At 43.2% G+C, this 23127-nt stretch overlaps 1 protein-coding gene across 1 annotated transcript; it reads left to right on the top strand.

The window, feature by feature from the left end:
* The first annotated feature begins 438 nt into the window (after window positions 1–438).
* Window positions 439–13681, top strand: LOC120062941 (neutrophil cytosol factor 2-like). The gene is made up of 12 exons (XM_039012993.1): window positions 439–612; window positions 717–799; window positions 1138–1246; window positions 5019–5150; window positions 5442–5549; window positions 6022–6059; window positions 6421–6559; window positions 8221–8292; window positions 8729–8816; window positions 9118–9215; window positions 13321–13444; window positions 13551–13681. Exons 1-12 carry the CDS (start codon window positions 439–441, stop codon window positions 13679–13681), a joined length of 1296 nt encoding a protein of 431 aa, XP_038868921.1.
* The last annotated feature ends 9446 nt before the right edge of the window (window positions 13682–23127 follow it).

The raw sequence follows: 23127 nt of genomic DNA, 5'->3' as shown, positions 1-23127 counted from the left end.
ATATGATTAAAGACTTGGATCCTCTTTAAGAGTCACTCTGTCTAAAATCTCCATGCTGTGTTTGCTGAGGATGATGAAGAGCAACTACACGTTGATCTTTGTTGTGGTTTCATTCATAAAGGATACCACCCCAGTTATTACACTGTAGGCTTACATTTTCTCATAGTAATCTAGTTCCTTTCTTCATTGCACTCAGACATGACAAGGTAATTGGTTAAAGGGACTATCTGGGATTTGAAAATCAACAAAGGAACTATATAAACTACAATGGCTATATATCATGTATTTAAAAGTCTTATTTAGTGTATTTACAAATTCCAGATTGCCTCTTAAAAAGTGCCATGTGTATACAGTTATTTCGATCCCCACTTGTCCTAACTTTTTTGAGGTACAACTTTAAAATAAATATATATAAAGAAATGTTCCTATCACAGGACGATGTTGTACACGGAGCTGCTGCGGTTGTGGGATGAAGCAGTGAAGGCAGTGGATGCCAGAGACTGGCAGGGAGCCCTGTCTAAACTGAACCAGATCACTGAACCTACCTCCCGTACTCTGTTTCTGACTGCCTCTGCTCACCTTGCCCTAGGGCAGCTGGAGCCTGCCATCCAGGTAAGTCTGGAGGACTGCTGTCAAGAGTGACTGATCAATCTCTGAAAGGATTTCTTTGTGTGTGTATGTGAGTGCGTCTAATATTTATCTGTCGCCCTGTGAAGGCTTTAGACCAGACCATAGCCAAGGATGAGCGACTTGCAGTTGGCTTTTTCCAAAGATCTGGAACACTCATAATGGCTAGCAGGTAAAGAGATCACTGTACAACATTATGGTTCCTCTTCTGTCAACTGATGTTGTTCTCTCCTTTATTAAAGTTAACAACAGGATGTACAGGTCAATGTGTATGTACAGCGTTTAGACATCGATTAACATATGAAGGCAAATGGCTGTCTATTCATGTTTTAGATTACAAAAGACAGCCATTAAATCTGACATCCCTCTCCCTCCCACTCTCTTTGTTCCTGTGTGTGTGTGTGTGTGTGTGTGTGTGTGTGTGTGTGTGTGTGTGTGTGTGTGTGTGTGTGTGTGTGTGTGTGTGTGTGTGTGTGTGTGTGTGTGTGTGTGTGTGTGTGTGTTCTGCAGGCTGGAGGAGGCTCTGAATGACTGTATCTCGGCTCAGAAACACATGAGAGGGAACGTGGTCATTGACTACAGACAGCTGGGGCTACGCTACAAGCTCTACAGCTGGCAGGTACAACAGACTTACACCACAGTGTTATAGATGTAGACTTACACCACAGTGTTATAGATGTAGACTTACACCACAGTGTTATAGATGTAGACTTACACCACAGTGTTATAGATGTAGACTTACACCATGCTGTTATAGATGTAGACTTACACCATGCTGTTATAGATGTAGACTTACACCACAGTGTTATAGATGTAGACTTACACCACAGTGTTATAGATGTAGACTTACACCACAGTGTTATAGATGTAGACTTACACCACAGTGTTATAGATGTAGACTTACACCATGCTGTTATAGATGTAGACTTACACCATGCTGTTATAGATGTAGACTTACACCATGCTGTTATAGATGTAGACTTACACCATGCTGTTATAGCTGTAGACTTACACCACGTGTTATAGATGTAGACCTACACCACAGTGTTATAGATGTAGACTTACACCACAGTGTTATAGATGTAGACTTACACCACAGTGTTATAGATGTAGACTTACACCACAGTGTTATAGATGTAGACTTACACCATGCTGTTATAGATGTAGACTTACACCACAGTGTTATAGATGTAGACTTACACCATGCTGTTATAGATGTAGACTTACACCACAGTGTTATAGATGTAGACTTACACCACAGTGTTATAGATGTAGACCTACACCACAGTGTTATAGATGTAGACTTACACCACAGTGTTATAGATGTAGACTTACACCACGTGTTATAGATGTAGACTTACACCACAGTGTTATAGATGTAGACTTACACCATGCTGTTATAGATGTAGACTTACACCACAGTGTTATAGATGTAGACCTACACCACAGTGTTATAGATGTAGACTTACACCACAGTGTTATAGATGTAGACTTACACCACAGTGTTATAGATGTAGACTTACACCACAGTGTTATAGATGTAGACTTACACCATGCTGTTATAGATGTAGACTTACACCACAGTGTTATAGATGTAGACTTACACCACAGTGTTATAGATGTAGACTTACACCATGCTGTTATAGATGTAGACTTACACCACAGTGTTATAGATGTAGACTTACACCACAGTGTTATAGATGTAGACTTACACCACGTGTTATAGATGTAGACTTACACCATGCTGTTATAGATGTAGACTTACACCACAGTGTTATAGATGTAGACTTACACCACAGTGTTATAGATGTAGACTTACACCACAGTGTTATAGATGTACGTGTACCTTGCAGGTGTTATAGATGTACTTGTACCTTGAAGGTGTTATAGATGTACTTGTACCTTGAAGGTGTTATAGATGTACTTGTACCTTGCAGGTGTTATAGATGAGCTTCAATGCCATACAACTCTCCTTACGTGGCCTCCAATTGCTCTTAAATACAAGTAAAACTAAATGCATGCTCTTCAACCGATCGCTGCCTGCACCTGCCCGCCCATCCAGCATCACTACTCTGGACGGTTCTGACTTAGAATATGTGGGCAACTACAAGTACCTAGGTGTCTGGTTAGAATGTAAACTCTCCTTCCAGACTCACATCAAACATCTCCAATCCAAAGTTAAATCTAGAATTGGCTTCCTATTTCGCAACAAAGCATCCTTCACTCATGCTGCCAAACATACCCTTGTAAAACTGACCATCCTACCGATCCTCGACTTTGGCGATGTCATTTACAGAATAGCCTCCAATACCCTACTCAATAAATTGGATGCAGTCTATCACAGTGCCATCCGTTTTGTCACCAAAGCCCCATATACTACCCACCACTGCGACCTGTACGCTCTCGTTGGCTGGCCCTCACTTCATACTCGTCGCCAAACCCACTGGCTTCAGGTCATCTACAAGACCCTGCTAGGTAAAGTCCCCCCTTATCTCAGCTCGCTGGTCACCATAGCAGCACCCACCTGTAGCACGCGCTCCAGCAGGTATATCTCTCTGGTCACCCCCAAAACCAATTCTTCCTTTGGCCGCCTCTCCTTACAGTTCTCCGCTGCCAATGACTGGAACGAACTACAAAAATCTCTGAAACTGGAAACACTTATCTCCCTCACTAGCTTTAAGCACCAGCTGTCAGAGCAGCTCACAGATTACTGCACATGTACATAGCCCATCTATAATTTAGCCCAAACAACTACCTCTCCCCCTACTGTATTTATTTATTTATTTTGCTCCTTTGCACCCCATTATTTCTATCTCTACTTTGCACATTCTTCCACTGCAAATCTACCATTCCAGTGTTTTACTTGCTATATTGTATTTACTTCGCCACCATGGCCTTTTTTTTGCCTTTACCTCCCTTATCTTGTAAATGAGAACTTGTTCTCAACTTGCCTACCTGGTTAAATAAAGGTGTGAAATATACTTGTACCTTGCAGGTGTTATACATGTACTTGTACCTTACAGGTGTACACCATGTACCAGAAGTGGAGTACAGTACAATGAAACAAGATTCAAAATATATGTGACAGTCCAAATGTATATAGCCCGTTGCTCCAAATGGTGAAAGATATCTGAGTTAAAGATGTAGTCCAGCTATTTAAAAAAAACTTTTCCTAAAAAATATCCCAAGTATAAATACAGTAATGTTCAGACACTTAAGGGTAAAACAAGTAATTTTGAGCAAAATAGTGTTTTTAGACACAACTGCAATCTTCAAGGAGTTGGTATGATGTCATCGGCCTCCCGCCATGCTTGCGGGAAACATAGAGGAGCATGATATGTCATGAAATAACTGGACCACCTACTGAGATGAGCCTTTTGTTAGGTAAATCAGGTGATTCGTGAGTTGAAAAGGAGACTGGAGTGCATCTTTAAGGATGAATCCCAAATGGCACCCTATTCTCTTTAATGGGCACTAATTTTGGCTATGGGACCTGGTATAATAGGTCTCTGGTCAAAATAAGTGCACTATATAGGGAATAGGGGGCCATTTGGGATGCATTTGACAAATTAACAACTGAGAATATCCCCAGTTCCATTATGTCAACACTTCCAACGTGCGGTCCAAAAGCCAGATAACCCACCTGGTAGGGACCTACAGTATGACAAAGCCTCATTGAATGAAGGGAAACAAGTTTAGGAGATTTACTTCATAGTGAAGATGAGACATATTTCATATTTTTATCCCAGGGCATGTACAGCTGTGGCTGTGTTTGTCTCAAACTGGGCTAACCAATATGTGTCTGTCTCTCTGGACATGACTATAGGGATTAGATTCAGGAAATAATATATCAGCTAGAACAAATATGGTTGTTGCTTGTTTTATTAATCACATTTGTGAGACTGTTTATAAATTCAAGTTCAGTGACTTATTTTATTGTCTTTTCAGAGATGAAAACCCCAATGTGTTCAATGCAGCATCATTAAGTGATGCTCTGTCATGGGCAGTTGTTGAGTATTACTTTTCTGTGTGATCATATCTGGGCTTAATGACCATGTACTCTTACAATCTCCACCCGGCACAGGCAGAAGAGGACTCAGAGCCTGGTTCCTCTCTAGGTTTCTTCCTAGGTTCCAGCCTTTCTAGGGAGTTTTTTCTAGCCTCCAACCTTCTACATCTGTATTGCTTGCTGTTTGGGGTTTTAGGCAGTTTCTTTTTGTGTATAAGCACTTTGCTGCACCTGCTGATGTAAAAAGGGTTTTTATAAATACATTTGATATGGAGAGCGTTATTAGTAGACTGTCCTCTAGCGCTCTGGTCCAAAGCAATGCACTACATAGGGAATAGAGTACCATTTGAGACAGACGCTATGTTTCTCTGTGGTTGTCCAGGTCTTGTATAACGCAGCAGCTGTCCACTCCAGGTTGAACCAGTTGGACAAAGCCAGAGACATCCTGCTCTCAGCCTCCCAGGAGAAAGGAGGAGGGGGGCGAGGACTGGAAGTGGCTTTACACAGTATCTCTGTAAGTACACTACCGGAAAAACAATATTCTCTAGAATAACAAACATTGAATTCTCCCTACATAGGGCATGAGTTTTTTTTAAATTCACTGATCAAGGCACATGGTATGGAAAAACTCCTGTCTCTAACGTCACATAATACTTTGACATTGGCAGGGTGTGGTGTGTTCTGTCCAGTGTGGCTGCATTTCTCTCGGTCCTGAATTACTCTCTCTTTCTTTCTCTCTTTCTCTCTCTTTCTCTCTTTTTCTCTCTTTTTCTCTCTCTTTCTCTGTGTGTGTCTCCACCCCCAGAAGGGAGAGGTGCTGCCCGTCCTCCTGGTGCCAGAGGGAGAGGTGTTCCGGCCCAGGAAACAGGACGTAGAACAGCTGGGACAGAGAGACTTCCTGGGCAAACCAATGGTAAAGTAAAACCACACCACACTGATGTACACAGGCACAGTAACAGAGTACATCCCAAATGGCACCTTATTCCTTATATAGTGTACTACTTTTGATCAGGGCCCTATGGGATCTGGTCAAAAGTAATGCACTATGTAGGGAATAGGGACATATGTATAGTGACATATCTGTGTGTGTGCTTGCCTGTGTGTCCGTGTGTGTGTGTCAATCGAATCAGGCCTCTTCCTGTGCTTTCAGGTAATTTCCTCAATGATTCCCAATGATGACTTTGGTGGATTTGAACCTCTCAGGACCAATGTAAGACCACTGTTAACATAGCATCGGAAGTACACGTTGAATGTGTCTCAAATAACCCCCTATTCCCTGTATAGTGCACTGGTTTTGACCAGAGTCCTTATGCCATTTTGACATTTTGGGACACATCCTATGCCCTCTGCCTCTCACTCTGACTGTAACTCTGTCTTCCGAACAGAAACCGGGATACTACGAGCCCAAGGTGGATAGAGTGAAGTAAGTAACATTATTCACATTGACTTTCAATTATGTTCCAAAACATGAATGTTGTTGGAGCAGAAAAAATCCTGTAATTATTCTCTCATGGTCACGGACACCAGAAGAAAATAAGCTCAGAACTGATATTTGAATCTAAAAAAAGATATCCATGGTTAATATGGTGGTATGAGTAACATATTTTTAAGACAAAGGTCTCTGACCGAAACGTTGATAATAAATGTATATGAGTCAAATTATGTGTTTATTTTTCTACAATGTTGATTGGGGTTCTTAATAACTCGCTGCAACACAAGTGAGATAATCATGGTAGTGTGCATCTTAACCCTTCACTTCGAATGCTGTCTTTGCCTCCCCATAGGGATTCTCGCTACATGCGTCTGCGTAACCCCTACATGTCCCAAGCCCCTGGGCAGCTGACGGTGCCTGGGGGAGCCATAGTGTTTCTTTTCAGTGATGCAGACAGAGATGGACTGGCCATGGTCATACATGATGGACAGGTGAGAGACACCTGTAAAGAGTGGGTTAACTCCCTACATCTGTAAAGAGTGGGTTAACTCCCTACACCGGTAAAGAGTGGGTTAACTCCCTACACCTGTAAAGAGTGGGTTAACTCCCTACACCTGTAAAGAGTGGGTTAACTCCCTACACCTGTAAAGAGTGGGTTAACTCCCTACATCTGTAAAGAGTGGGTTAACTCCCTACACCTGTAAAGAGTGGGTTAACTCCCTACATCTGTAAAGAGTGGGTTAACTCCCTACACCGGTAAAGAGTGGGTTAACTCCCTACACCTGTAAAGAGTGGGTTAACTCCCTACACCTGTAAAGAGTGGGTTAACTCCCTACACCTGTAAAGAGTGGGTTAACTCCCTACACCTGTAAAGAGTGGGTTAACTCCCTACATCTGTAAAGAGTGGGTTAACTCCCTACACCTGTAAAGAGTGGGTTAACTCCCTACACCTGTAAAGAGTGGGTTAACTCCCTACACCTGTAAAGAGTGGGTTAACTCCCTACACCTGTAAAGAGTGGGTTAACTCCCTACACCTGTAAAGAGTGGGTTAACTCCCTACACCTGTAAAGAGTGGGTTAACTCCCTACACCGGTAAAGAGTGGGTTAACTCCCTACACCTGTAAAGAGTGGGTTAACTCCCTACACCTGTAAAGAGTGGGTTAACTCCCTACACCTGTAAAGAGTGGGTTAACTCCCTACACCTGTAAAGAGTGGGTTAACTCCCTACATCTGTAAAGAGTGGGTTAACTCCCTACACCTGTAAAGAGTGGGTTAACTCCCTACACCTGTAAAGAGTGGGTTAACTCCCTACACCTGTAAAGAGTGGGTTAACTCCCTACACCAGTAAAGAGTGGGTTAACTCCCTACACCTGTAAAGAGTGGGTTAACTCCCTACACCAGTAAAGAGTGGGTTAACTCCCTACACCAGTAAAGAGTGGGTTAACTCCCTACACCTGTAAAGAGTGGGTTAACTCCCTACATCTGTAAAGAGTGGGTTAACTCCCTACATCTGTAAAGAGTGGGTTAACTCCCTACACCTGTAAAGAGTGGGTTAACTCCCTACATCTGTAAAGAGTGGGTTAACTCCCTGCATCTGTAAAGAGTGGGTTAACTCCCTACACCAGTAAAGAGTGGGTTAACTCCCTACACCTGTAAAGAGTGGGTTAACTCCCTACACCTGTAAAGAGTGGGTTAACTCCCTACACCTATAAAGAGTGGGTTAACTCCCTACACCTGTAAAGACTGGGTTAACTCCCTACACCTGTAAAGAGTGTGTGCTGTCTGGGAGGGTTGAGAATTGAGCAGTAGACACATTTCTGTTGTTAGCTGTAATGTATGGAAAATAAAGTTGTATTGTATAGTAGCAACTAGCTAGGATCTTCTATAATGAATTAGAAAGCACATAAGAATAATGCAATACTTCTACATACCACAAGAGGCTCTGCTGTCCCCTAACTGTCTGGCCCTTGCCCCCACCCCCTCCGTTGGCTGTATCAGTAATAGCCATGTCATTACATCTCCCCTTTCCTAACACAGCAACACCAACTCCTTTTATTTTGGTCCTGCCTTCTTTCTGTACGATTGTATATCTATGCCGTAAAATTTTTGATTATCGCTCAACTTCCATTTTTCCCCCTCTTTTGTGGTTTAGAAAGGACTTGTCCCCATGACCCTGCTGGACCCAGTGGATGTCAACAAGTCCAAAGGCAGAAACAAAAATAAAGTAAGGCTTTCTATCTTCATCTTAGAGTTTCTTATTTCATCACATTTGTATGTTTTACTAAGACAATGTAGCTATTTACATAGTTGTGAACAGAATGTGACAATCCAGCAGCTTCAGGTGTTTAATCTCATCTGGGTTGTTCTCTCAACGTTCAGTTTTAGAGTAATGCTGAACAGAGCTGTATTTTAACTCTCCTCCTCTACCCACAGACAGTGAAAACATTTGTAGGCCTATTCATGTGTATCAAAGCTGCACCTGCTTGACACTGTGAAGCACAGACAGGGTTGTTGAATACCCTTGGATTTTAACAATTAGGGGATGAGGTGTCATAAAAGGAATAGCAATTATAAGCCCAGCCTGTCTGGATGTTTCACTGCTTTAATGGAAGGCACAGAGAGCGGTGTTACCTTGACTACTCTGGCTGTGTCGTCCACAGAGTATTCCCAGTGGGATCCCCCTCCCACCGGGTCTCAAGCCGCCCACTCGCCCACAGAGCCAGCTTAGCCACGAAGAACCTCCACAGGGTAGACTCACCTCATTTAACCCCACTGGCAGAACGCAAGAACAAGGGGGTGGAGCTAGGCCATGCCAGCATCCATCTTAACCTTTAAAGCACCTTTATGTTAATTAAATAACAATAATTATTGTTATTATTTAACTATTAGAGTATTTTTCATTACACAAAGAATCTCAAAGTGCTTTAAATCATATTGTAACAGTCGTCATTCTGCCAGCCCCATGAACTATAAATGTGTTCATTTTACAGTCACTGATTATTGTACAAGTGTTCAGCCTTTTAAATCTTGTGCTATATATAATCTGCAGAGAGGCCTGATAGAGAGGCATCTCCACCCTCCTACCTACCAACCACCTCCACCCCGCCACCCAGGTACCCATCCACGGTGGACAGTCCTACTGAGCTGGTGAGTAAAGGCTCTGACTTAATCTGTGTTTTTATCTGAGTGTGTAACTCTTCATCTCTGTCGGAAATAACACATGTAAAGGTAAAATGAAGATTAAGATAATACAATTTATTTCTCTGAAGTTATCAGGTCCAAACAATTAGTACATCTGTCCTCCAGTTGGTTGAAGAAGAATGTTTGTCAGCCACAGGAGGTTTGTGGCACCTTAGTTGGGGAGGACGGGCTTGTGGTAATGGCTGGAGTGGAATAAGTGGAATGGCATCAAATACATCAAACAGCCTCCACTGGTGTCAGCCTGACTGGAAGGACCATTTGACATAATCCAGTAAATACATGATGTTGTGCTGTACATCTAGTTGCATGGTTTTATATACTGTACACTAGGCAGATGGAATTGTGGATAACTTCTAATTCATTTTATGACTCATCATTTTCAAGTGTCAGATGTAATACAATGCTGATGATTTGGCCTGATTAAGTCAATGCAAAGCCCAGGGGAGGGAGAGGTTGTCAGGTAAAAATATATTCTGGACAATTTAAGACTAGCTTTTGTGCCTCAGCATGTCAGAGTGACCTGAATGATTTTCGTAAGAAGAAATGACCTCTTAAAAAACTCTGATGGCCATGTAAGTCCTGTTCTACTTTTACATAAAATTCCTGACAGACTGGCTGGCTGGGGAAAAGCAAGAGGTTTCAGTGAGTGTTCTGCAGAGTTTTCTCCATTTCCATTCAGTCCATACTGCCAATACCAGTTATACAACTTATGTTAAGAGATCTGAGTGGGCCCATTGTTCAGAACAAAAACATCTAGATTTCCTTGAGATCATTTACTGTGATAAGGGAATCATTAGCTACCATTCCACTGTTTATTATGCAACCATTTAGTATGTGCTGTTTGAAATACTTTCCATCACCCCTAGGTTCAAATACTATTTGAAATCATTTTAAAATACTTACTGGGCTTGATTTAGTTTGACAGGCACAATAGAATAGTCGCTAAAGTGCAAGTCCTGCTCATCTAGCACTCCAGGCAAACTAAATCAAGAGCTTAACGTATTTGAAAGATTCCTCCATCGTTAACAAAATGGAAAGGTCAGATGCTTTATTATCTATTCCCTATTAAGTGCACTACTTTATGGGCTCTGGGCTACCCTGTGCACTCTGGTCAAAAGTAGGGCACTACATACGGAATAGGGTGCCATGTGGGACAGCGACCTATGATACAATGTGTTGTGTGTTGATATTCTAGTTTGTCCCTTTAGGGCACCTGTAACACCCCCCTTTTTACGTACATTGGAATGCTTGGAACGTTTTGTCCTGTGAAAGGCATTAAACAATGCCCATGTTAGTTTCTACTCCCGTCTCATGTCCAGTCCTTATATTAGTTGTAGAAGTAATACAGTGTGTTATACAACAAAACTGGCGACGAGGAAGAAACGTTCTCACGTTTGTGTTTATCTTCGGTGAGATTGTTCCAGTGAGAGGTAGCGTGATTGTTACAGTGGAGCTCAACAAACAGAAGGTAAAGCTACGTCTCTACAACGTGAAAGGCAACCATCCAGCCTCGCCAGGACGCACATGGCAGGGAAAAGATCAAACTAAACCGTCAGGTGGTTGCAAAAGAGGACACAAACCTAGAAGGGATATTGAGGAAACACACAGATGTGTTCAAAGGAGAACTTGGCAGTATGAAGGACATAACAGTTAAACTGACCGTGAAACCAGTTGGTAAGCCAAAATGCTTCAAAGCTAGACCTGTCCCATACGCCATAAAACCAAATGTTGAAACTGAGCTAAACAGACAAGTCGAGAGTGGAGTTTTGGATCCAATGAATATTAGTGAATGGGCTACACCTGTTGTTCCAGTCATAAAAAAAGATGGATCACTCCGACTGTGGTGATTTCAAAGTCACCATTAACCCAGTCTTAACTGCTGAAAAATATCCACTACCCCTCATTGATGACCTCTTTTCTGGTTTAGCTGGAGGACAAAATCAGTAAGATAGACTTATGTCAGGCCTATCTACAGATGCATGTGGACCAAGAGTCACAAGAACTGTTGACCATAGTGACTCCAAAAGGACTGTACGCCTCATGGCGTTGGTGCTGTTGTCTCACACATCATGCCATCAGGGGAAGAAAGGCCAATTGCTTTCAAATCACGGACCTTAAGTAAAGCCTTACCTTAAGTAAAGATCGAGGGTGAATCGCTCGCCATCGTGTTTGGAGTTATGAAATTTCATCAGTTTCTGTTTGGCTGACGATTCACACTGCTGACAGACCATAGACCCCTCACCTCCATCTTTGGTCCCCACACCGGCATTCCGTCGCTTGCAGCCAGCCACATGCAGCGATGGACGTTATTGTTATCTGCTCACCAGTACGATATCAAGTCCAGAAAGTCTCAGCAGCACTGCAATAAAGACAGCCTCTCAAGGCTTCCCTTACCTGTCACACACACTGAACAGTCCCAGGCTGAAATCTTCTACTTCAAGGAAGTGACGAACGTCCCAGTTACATCTGTCCAAGTGAAAGAGTTCACCCACACTGATCCAGTGATGTCTGAGGTCGTGGACATTGTCACTCGTGGAAAAGGAGGAGAGCTGGACTGCCTAAATCCTTACCTAGTGAGGAGGAACAAGCTTACAGTTCAGTCTGGATGCTTGCAATGGGGTTTTCGAGTCACCATACCGCCGACACTGAGAAGGCAGGTGCTTGAAGAACTCCATTTAGGGCACTGGCATGGTGCGAATGAAGGAGCCACTTGCACACAGCTACTTTTAGTGGCCAGGTTTGGACGCAGCTATCGAAGACAAGGCCAAGTCATGTTCTGCATGTGAAAAGATGAGGAACATGCCTCAGCTAGCACCAATACACCCATGGAACTTCCCAGAGGAGCCTTGGCAACGAGTCCACATAGTCTATGCAGACCCACTGGAGGATCGTATGTTCTTAGTCGTAGTTGACGCACACAGGAAATGGCCTGAGGTCACAGTGATGAAGAGCACCTCAGCGGAGAGGACCATCGAAATGCTACGGTCAATCTTCAGTCGCTTCAGATTGCCAACGCAACTCGTTAGTGATAATGGCCCACAACTGGTATCTGAAGAGTTCTGGTCATTCATGGAAGCAAATGGAATTCAGCACATCAAGTCAGTGCCGTGTCACCCTGCAACAAACGGCCTTGCTGACAGATTTGTCCAAACGATGAAGCAAGCTTTAAAATCATCACAAGGGAACGGCTCCCTCAATAGGCGCCTAACCACCTACCTGTTGACCTACAGAAACACCCCCCATGCTACAATCAAAGAGGCACCCGTGTCAGCCATGATGAAAAGACAGCTTTGCACGTGACTCGACCTCCTGAGACCTCCAAAGACTAAACAGCTACTGGATACCTACCATGACTACGAGCCATCACCTGAACATCCACTGCAGCAACCTATAAATGTGGAAAGTGCTCCAGACTCACTTGAACCAGCCAGAGTGCCTACTCAGGGTAATGTTGGGCACCAGTCTGGGCATACACCATCACCACTCAGACTCAGAGACAATGTGACTGTAGACTCACATGTACGTTGTCATTACCCTGCAAGAGAAAGACGACCCCCTGAAAGGTTGAATATTTAGTTCAGACTAACCTCCGACATTGGGGCAGAATACACCCCAGGGTTCAGTCTGGGAACTGAGGCAGTCTACCCTCTTTCCCTAGTTCAGAAAAGGTTATTCTGAAAAATTATTTTATTTACTTTAAGAGAGCAGTTATGTTAAAAATAAAATAATATGCAAAACAGTGAATATTTACTTTTTCCTTCTGAGGCATCAAAAGCAAAGGGGAGGAATATGTTGTTTATTGATATTCTAGTTTGTCCCTTTAGGGCACCTGTAACACCCCCCTTTTTACGTACATTGGAATGCTTGGAATGTTATGTGCCCATATTAGTTTCTCCTCCTGTCCTTATATTAGTTGTAGAAGTAATACAGTGTGTTATACAACACAGTGTATGTAGCACAGTCCCATTTTGAACTGAAATGCCTCAATGGAATGTGTGGCTAATTGCTGAGTGAAAGCTAACCTGGTATGTTCCTCTGCTCTCTCTGTCAGACTGAGGACCCTCTGGCCAACCGTACCTTTCTCTACCAGATGGTGGCACTGTATGACTATGCAGCTGAGGGACCAGAGGATTTGGAGTTCAGTGAGGGAGACACTATTGACATTCTCGGTGAAGGTAACGGAACGGGAGAAATGATGAAGTGTTGTGTGTTTTAAGTGAACAGTAAGTACGTCACCTACTCTGAATAATGAGCCTCCTCTCTCTCCCCCCTGTCTGCCAGTCAATGAAGAGTGGCTGGAGGGTCACTGTGCTGGTAACATTGGCATCTTCCCCAGCCTTTTTGCCTACCGGGAAGGAGAGGCCCCCTCAACCATCGATCGGATGACCATGTTGCTATCAAACAAGGAATAGGCTCAACTCTTGGTGTGCTTCTCTGGTTGTCTGATGGAGGACTACATCATTGGGTTTGCTGCATGCCTGACCAAGCCACTGACATTTTCCATCCACTCAGATGGAATAGAGTGGTCATACTGGGTAGCATTTGACCAACAGGTCAAACTTAAAGTGTTTCACCTTTTCTACTTACTGTCAACTGCTGTGAATGAATGTGGACCACTGTTATACTGTTATATGGTTGTTACTTCCTCCATGATCATGTAAACCTGTTAAACTAAAGAAGATCTAGTGGTAAGAATGGTGTTGTTCACTTCTGTTGAAGAAAACCTAATAGGTCTGCTGTGGAAATTCTACACAGGGACACTCGAAGTCAATCTTAAAGGAATCATTGTTCATTAACAGTTAACTGGGGAGGTTCCGACAAACTTGATGCACCATAGTACATGTGTGCCATCGGGGCAGTCCCGTTAGATCTCTTATATACAGCTTACAGACACATTACATAGGCATGATTTAGCTTGTTCCTCATTCATAATTAATTCTTCATTAATATTTGGTTCATGCATGTGACAGACCAATACCTCACGAGGCTTCTTCTCTCCAAGCTGTGACCTTGAAACTGAGATAACCTTTCGTTCTCAAAACAAGGTTCTGGGCGTACTGCCGAACTGCAGATACAGATAGTGAGGATCCGTTCAATCAGACACTTACATGTACACAGAAATTGGTTATTAGAAAAGCACAAACACAACTCAATTCATGAAATAGGACATGCAATGCAATAATCCCATTCCCTAATTCCATTAAAGCTAATTTACTTGATTGCCCACATTGAACAAACTTCATAACATTTATGGACTTCCAGTCTTTCTTAACAGGGCTCTGGACTGACTGGTAGAAAAATAGAAGCCTGAGTCTGTGTGAATGAAGTGTAAGGGTAGAGGACCTTCTGTATCCCAAATAGCACCCTTTTCCCTATGTAGTGCACTGCATTTAACCAGGGCCTACAGGGCTCTGGTCAAAGTAGTGCGTTATGTAGGGAATAGGGGGCCATTTGGCACTCACATCTTAGTTGGCTGTGCAGTAGAAGTGCAGTGGTCTAGGCTTTAGTTAGTCACCACACAGGAAAATGTCAGGTACTTTTAGCTGTCGTCACAAATGATAGTTATGAAAAAAGAAGGGGCGCAATGAAGCATCAAAGAGCTCCATTCAGATGGCTTATTAAACCAGAGTCCTTTAGTAATTAGGCTCAGTCTGTTCCCATGTGAAGCATTTACGTCCACCCACCCATCCTCTGGTAGAACTCAGGGACTATTGTTGTACACCTACCAGGGATAATGGATGCATTATGTGGTGCATACATTATCTATTTGAGAGTGTGAATAATGTAGTCAACAACAGTGAATCTGTATTACAGGGTAACTCCTACATATTTACATCATTGATGAGATGACGCTTGCAAAATTAATACTAAATTGTATGTTCAAAACTATCCCAAACCAAACACACCTGGTCTGATTCTATACTGAACAAACGCAACATGTAAAGTGTTGGTCCCATGTTTCATGAACTGAAATAAAAGAGCACAGAAATGTTTTATATGCACAAAAAATATTATTTATCTAAAATTTTGTGCTCAAATTTGTTTACATCCCTGTTAGTGAGCATTTCTACGACAATCCATCCACCTGACAGGTGTGGCATATCAAGAAGCTGATTAAACAGCATGATCATTACACAGGTGCACCTTGTCCTGGGGACAATAAAAGGTCACTCTAAAATGTGCATTTTTTTCACACAACACAATGCCACAGATGTCTCAAGTTTTGAGGGAGCGTTCAATTGGCATGCTGACTGCAGGAATGTCCACCAGAGCTGTTGCCAGAGAACTGAATGTTCTTTTTTCTACCATAAGCCGCCTCCAATGTTATTTTAAAGAATTTGGAAGTACGTCCAACTGGCCTCACAACCGCAGACCACGTGTAACCACGCCAGCCCAGGACCTCTACATCCGTCTTCTTCACCTGCAGGATCGTCTGAAACTAGCCACCCGGAGAGCTGATGAAACTATGGGTTTGCACAACTGAAGAACTGTCATAAACCGTCTCAGGGAAGCTGCATGCTCATCGTCCTCACCAGGGTCTTGACCTGACTGCAATTCGGCGTTATAACCGATTTCATTGGGAAAATGTTAATCTTCGATGGCCACTGGCACGCTGGAGAAGTGTGCTCTTCACGGATGAATCCGGATTTTAACTGTACCGGGCAAATGACAGACAACATGTATGGCGTAGTGTGGGCGAGCGATTTACTGATGTCAACATTGTGAACAGAGTCCCCCATGGTGGCGGTGGGGTTATGGTATGGGCAGGCATAAGCTACGGACAACGAACACCATTGCATTTTATTGATGTCAATTTGAATGCATAGAGATACCGTGACGAGATCCTGAGGCCCATTGTCGTGCCGTTCATCCCCCGCAATCACCTCATGTTTCAGCATGATTATTCATGGCCTCATGTCGCAAGGATCTGTACACAATTCCTGGAACCTGAAAATGTCCTAGTTCTTCCATGGCCTGCATACTCACCAGAAATGTCACCCATTGAGCATGTTTGGGATGCTCTGGATTGACATGTACGACAACGTGTTGCAGTTCCCACCTATATCAAGCAACTTCACACAGCCATTGAAGAGGAGTGGGACAACATTCCATGGCCACAATCAACAGCCTGATCAACTCTATGTGAAGGAGATGTGTCGCGCTGCATGAGGCTAATGGTGGTCACACCAGATACTGACTGGTTTTCTGATCCACCCCCGTACCTTTTATTTAAGATGTCTGTGACCAAAAGACACATATCTGTACTCCCAGTCATGTGAAATCCATAGATTAGGGCCAAATTAATTAATTTCAGTTGACTGATTACCTTATATGAACTGTAACTCAGTAAAATCTTTAAAATTGTAGTGTTTATATTTTTGTTCAGTGTATATAAATCTGTAATCTTATCTCATCTCACTCTTTCAACATATCCTAACATTTTCTGAATCTGTAGATACATAGCAATGCATCCACATTAAGCCGTAAAACCATTGTACTATGTTGACATCATGGTTTTCATTTCCAACTACCAAGATGGCATGGAGTGTATCTCTATTGGCACCCTATACACTACTGTTGACCACAGCCAGAACCCATGCTCTGTTTTTTAAGTACACGTTTTAATAGCATTAGCCGGGTGGATGTTAAGAAGGTACATTGATCCGGTTATATTACTGTAATTACTCTTTGGCAGGGTGAAGAAGCATGAGTCACTTTCCTTGTATTACATGTTAAGTCATTCATCAAAAGAACCAGCCTCCTCCACACTCTTTTGAACGAGTTCTTCCCTTTTACAGGCCTTTGTCTACATCCCAAATGGCACCCTATTCCCTATATAGTGCACTACTTTTGACCAGGGCACTATAGGGTGCCTTTTGGGGCGCATACTTTGTCTCTCATTAGAATTAAGTGAGAGACCATGTAGAAAAGAGAAGAATGGATTATGTCATGTACTGCATGTAGCCTGTGTAGAACAGTAATGCAATGTGTTTCACATACACATGTTCTTAGCCTGAGTGCAAGTCTGTTTGTGCTAGCATGCCAACTCTTTGTCATTCACTTTCATGCCAAATGTTTGGCTTGACAATGACAACAATGGAGTTACCGTGACAGCATAAACAGATCTGGGACCAGGCTAACACATTCCTTCTCAATGTATTTTTTACATTTCACCAAATGTCTCCCTTCCATACAGTTTGTACTGAGCAGTATAACAAAGCCTTTAGGTGGTCTTAAATGCATTGCTGAAGAGGGGAGAGGAGAGGGGGACTGTCTGTATCTCTATGCTGCTTGGCTTTGAAGATAGCTAGCGGAGTGAGAATTAATCTTGTCACAAGAGACAGGGCCTACCTCACCCACTTCCCCTAATTCAGACACAAACTAACTACGCCCATATTCTAAGACAGATGTGCTGTGTCTCGTTGTAAATGATGTACTGTCTTTTAACAGCCTGTTAATATGATTGAGAGTTGGACAGGGTTGAACAAGATGAGGTGATGGGAGGGTGGCCTGCTTGTCTGTTCCCTCCCTGGTAGGGAGCCAGCGTGGTTTAAACCCAAATTTATTCCTTATATAGTGCACTACTTATGAGCCCTGGTCAAAAATAGGGAATAGGGTGCCATTTGAGATGCATGCACACTGTTTTTCATCTCTCAAGGAGATGGATAAACGTTTCCTGTTCTGCTCTCACTAATGACCAGTTTATTGGACATGTTTAGTTAAACAACAGAGAGCTGATTGATTCTGTTGTTTTTTTACAGCTTAGTAAATGATTAACATTGTCTCATGAGATATTTAATTACACAGTGCTTGATATATACAATGAGTGTACAAAAAATTAAGAACACCTTCCTAATATTGAGTTGCACCCCCTTTTTGCCCTCAGAACAGCCTCAATTCGTTAGGCCATGGACTCTACAAGGTGTCGAAAGTGTTCCACAGGGTTGCTGGCCCATGTTGACTCCAATGCTTCTCGCAGTTGTAGCAAGTTGGCTGGTAGTGGATCTCTACTCTGAATAGCTTGTTCCATCTCATCCCATAGATGCTCAATTGGATTGAGATCTGGTGACTAGACAGGCCACTGCAGTAAGCTGAATTCACTGTCATGTTCGTTGAACCATTTCTGGACAATCCTAGTCTTGTGGCATGGGGCATTATCCTGCTGAAATAAATCAATTAGCAGATGGACACACTGATGCCATGGAGGGATGCACCTGATTGGCAATGATGTTCAGACATCATGTGGCATTCAAATGTTGCTCCACTTTTATCAATGGGCCTAATGTGTGCCATGAAAACACACCCTACACTATCACCATCACCCTGCAATGTTGACACACGGCGTGATGGATGCATGTACTCGTGCTTTTCTCCATACCCTAGTCCTCCCATTAGCGTGAAACCGCAGGAACTGGGATTCATCAGACAAGGCAAAGTTTTTCCAATTGTCCAATATCCAGTGTTTTTGTTCCTTTAGCCCACTGAAACCAGAGTTTGTTGTTTTTGCTGAAAGAAGTGTAACTCTGTAAGGTCGTCGCTGCCATACCCCATTCGTGTCAAGGTACGATGAGTTGGGCATTCTGTTATTGGTCGTTGGGCACCAATGTTGTCCTGGACTGTCAGTTGACTAACTGTTGCCCGTCTGTTGCTCTGCACAATTCGTGTCAGTCTCCTTTGTCCTCTTTCATCAATGACACATTTTCGACCACTGGCATGCCGTTGGCTGGCTGTCCTTTGGGTGGTGGACCATTCTTTATACACACGGAAAACTGTTGAGCATGAAAAACCCAGCAACGTTTCAGTTCTTGACACACTCAAACCGGTGCGCCTGGCACCTCCTACCATACGCAATTCAAAGGCACTTACATTTTTTGTCTTGCCCATTACGTCTCTGAATGGCACACATGTCTCAATTGTCTCAAGGCTTAAAAATTATTATTTGACCTGTCTCCTCTCCTTCATCTACACTGATTGAAGTGGATTTAACAAGTGACGTCTATTTCATGGAAAGGGCAGGTGTTCCTAAAGTCAGTGTATAATGTAGTAGTGACATAATCAGTCTATTTGGAGCATGTTTTGAGTTTGTGGGGGTGTTTTACATCATGTGTGCGCGTGCGTGTGTGCATGCGTGTGTGTGTGAGAGAGAGAGAGAGAGAGAGAGAGAGAAAGAGGGTGTACATTTGCTCAACGGGTATTACACAAGAATGAAGAACAATATGATGCCATTTTTTCATGAACATTCTCTGTTGTCTAATTTAGTTTCAATATGGCTGGTTGCCCGCTGTTGTTATTATTACAAATGAACTGTGTATGCCTGCTCATTTATCTATTATCCTATCTTTAGCAAATAGCCTGGAATCCATCTGGAAGAGGAAATATGCAGATAGGATAGAGAAGGCTTATTGCCTAAAAATAGCAATGTTTATAATTAGCCTATGGTAAGGTGTGCAGATATGAGTAGATGAGGTCTTTGTAGAGACATGGCTAATGCAGCTTTATGAGCTTAACAGCTGTTGGATGCCTACTGTAAACTAGCTCCCTACAAATAAAGAACCACCAGCTACAGTAACTCAAATACAGAAGAGCTCCAAATACTGACCTAAATAATGAATCTACTTGTCAGAGATGTAAGACAGTAGACTGAATGGGACTTGTAGCCCTGTACTGGTCCATACACGTGATTGAAAGGAAGTAGAGCACGCTCTTTGCCCCTCTCCCTAGCCTGGGTAGATCTCATGGACATCATGGAACTATCTTATGTAAGCTAAATGAACTGGAGCATGATGATACTGTAGCTGGAAACTTCCATCATATCTGTGCGTTTCTTCAATGAGACCAAATCATGTATTGCCCAGCGTCTGTGTGTAACGCCTCGCGATCCGCTGTCAGTTTCTAAGCAACACACTCACATAGGCCTACTCCACACAATGCGTAATTTCCTATTCAGAAAAAGTCTGAGCGAGCAAAGCAAGTCAGCGGAGCTTACAAGTGAACAACATGATCTTATCCGACAGAGGAACGGGGGACACTGAGATGAACGATAAACCAGCTTTTCCACTTAGGTTTCTATAATTATCGAAGACATAGGTACAGAGAGGACAATTTGCGAACAGTTTTCATCCAGAAAACCCTGAGGAATATATTAATGTGACACTTTTTGATTGCTTGTGATTGTCGCGTAAAATGCGCGCGCTTGTGATGCATCTTCTTGGATATCCAGGATCATATTCTTTTGAATAAAACTTGTGACCCGACAATGAATATACCTAATCTGCACGAGTATTTATAGCAACTTTTTGAATCAATTATTTTCTCACCATCATCTACCACGCACCTTCACACAAACCCGGACTCTACATAAATAGATGAAGATAGAAGATGCGACGACAATGGTAAGCAGATAGATAGTATTTGACCCTACCTACAAACATCGGAACAATGACAATTTTTAAAGGTGACTTCCTCCAAGAATCGCGGTGCGGTCCCCTATGTTTTCGGAGCGGAGTGACTTCTACAGCAGTATTATAAATGCATGATTATCTGACCATCTCTGTCTGCGGTGCGGTGTTTACGTTAAAGTTGTAGGATGATGAGCAGTGATTTGGAGCACGTTTCACTCAATTCAACGACGGCCAGCAACTCCGGGACTGGGTCGGGCGGCCGAGGGCTGTCAGCCAACGTTCGGAAGCTGCACAACGCGCTCAACTTGCTGCTCACTGACTTCGAGAGAGAACAGTTCATCCACTGTCTCAATGTTTACCACGCTAAACGCAACGTCTTCGACTTGGTTCAAACTCTCAAAATAATCCTCAACACGCCGAACAAACGACAACTCCTCCCCATGTTGCGTTTGGTCATTCCCCGCTCAGATCAGCTGTTGTTCGACCAGTATACTTCCGAGGGCCTGTACCTTAAAACGGATCATCTACCACTAAACAGTGTCAACAACCCTGAAAGCTTTGGAGGAGAAGTAGGCAATACTGCAAACAACTATGTCCCAATTCCCACTACACACTTTATGAACCCGCATGAGCCTCAGCTGCCTCATGATCTTTCTTGTTTCACATCACCAGAAGCTTGCCCCTGCCCGGATAGTTTCAGCACCACCGCTGATGGGACAGCTCCCCTGGCTTTCATGCAGGGGGAGAATGTTGGAGAGATCCGCATAGTGACACTGAAACGCAGCAAGAGCAATGAGGGCTTAGGGTTCAGTATCCGGGGAGGTTCTGAGCACGGTGTGGGAATCTATGTGTCGCTAGTAGAACCCGGATCTTTTGCCGAGAATGAAGGACTGAGGGTCGGGGATCAGATAGTGACTGTTAACGGCATGCTGTTTGACAGAGTCTCACACATGGAGGCAGTCAAGGTACGTAGGCTGTGTGTGTGTGTGTGTGTGTGTGTGTGTGTGTGTGTGTGTGTGTGTGTGTGTGTGTGTGTGTGTGTGTGTGTGTGTGTGTGTGTTCAGTAAAAGGCCTATTAGTGCATAGACCTATTCTGAGAAGAAACCAACACGCAGGGTATTGCTAGCTATGACGCCAATTATAATACGATAAAATATGACAAACATAAACAGCTCTGTTTATGTCCCAAATCATACCCTTATCCCTTTATAGTGTATTACTTTTGACCAGGTTCCCAAACGTTCTAGTAGTGCACTACATAGGGAATATAATCATGCCAACTCTGTTGTGAAAAAAGGTCAGCTACAGTGCCAGAATACTAGCTACTGAAACAGAGAGACAGAGAGTGTCATGTGGAGTACGTCATAGTGCCAGAATACTAGCTCCTGAAACAGAGAGACAGAGAGTGTCATGTGGAGTACGTCATAGTGCCAGAAAACTAGCTACTGAAACAGAGAGACAGAGAGAGTCATGTGGAGTACGTCAGAGTGCCAGAATACTAGCTACTGAAACAGAGAGACAGTGTCATGTGGAGTACATCATAGTGCCAGAATACTAGCTACTGAAACAGAGAGACAGAGAGTGTCATGTGGGGTACGTCATAGTGCCAGAAAACTAGCTACTGAAACAGAGAGACAGAGAGTGTCATGTGGAGTACGTCAGAGTGCCAGAATATTAACTACTGAAACAGAGAGACAGAGAGTGTCATGTGGAGTACGTCAGAGTGCCAGAATACTAGCTACTGAAACAGAGAGACAGTGTCATGTGGAGTACATCATAGTGCCAGAATACTAGCTACTGAAACAGAGAGACAGAGAGTGTCATGTGGAGTACATCATAGTGCCAGAATACTAGCTACTGAAACAGAGAGACAGAGTGTCATGTGGAGTACGTCATAGTGCCAGAATACTAGCTACTGAAACAGAGAGACAGAGTGTCATGTGGAGTACATCATAGTGCCAGAATACTAGCTACTGAAACAGAGAGACAGAGTGTCATGTGGAGTATGTCATAGTGCCAGAATACTAGCTACTGAAACAGAGAGACAGAGAGTGTCATGTGGAGTACGTCATAGTGCCAGAATACTAGCTACTGAAACAGAGAGACAGAGAGTGTCATGTGGAGTACGTCATAGTGCCAGAATACTAGCTACTGAAACAGAGAGACAAAGAGTGTCATGTGGAGTACGTCATAGTGCCAGAATACTAGCTACTGAAACAGAGAGACAGAGTGTCATGTGGAGTACGTCATAGTGCCAGAATTCTAACTACTGAAACAGAGAGACAGAGAGTGTCATGTGTAGTACGTCATAGTGCCAGAATTCTAACTACTGAAACAGAGAGACAGAGAGTGTCATGTGGGGTACGTCATAGTGCCAGAATACTAGCTACTGAAACAGAGAGACAGAGTGTCATGTGGAGTACGTCATAGTGCCAGAATACTAGCTACTGAAACAG

This window comes from Salvelinus namaycush, chromosome 18 (genome assembly GCF_016432855.1).
Source record: "Salvelinus namaycush isolate Seneca chromosome 18, SaNama_1.0, whole genome shotgun sequence".
NCBI classification, from domain to species: domain Eukaryota; kingdom Metazoa; phylum Chordata; class Actinopteri; order Salmoniformes; family Salmonidae; genus Salvelinus; species Salvelinus namaycush.
This window is presented reverse-complemented; position numbering and strand designations above follow the sequence as displayed.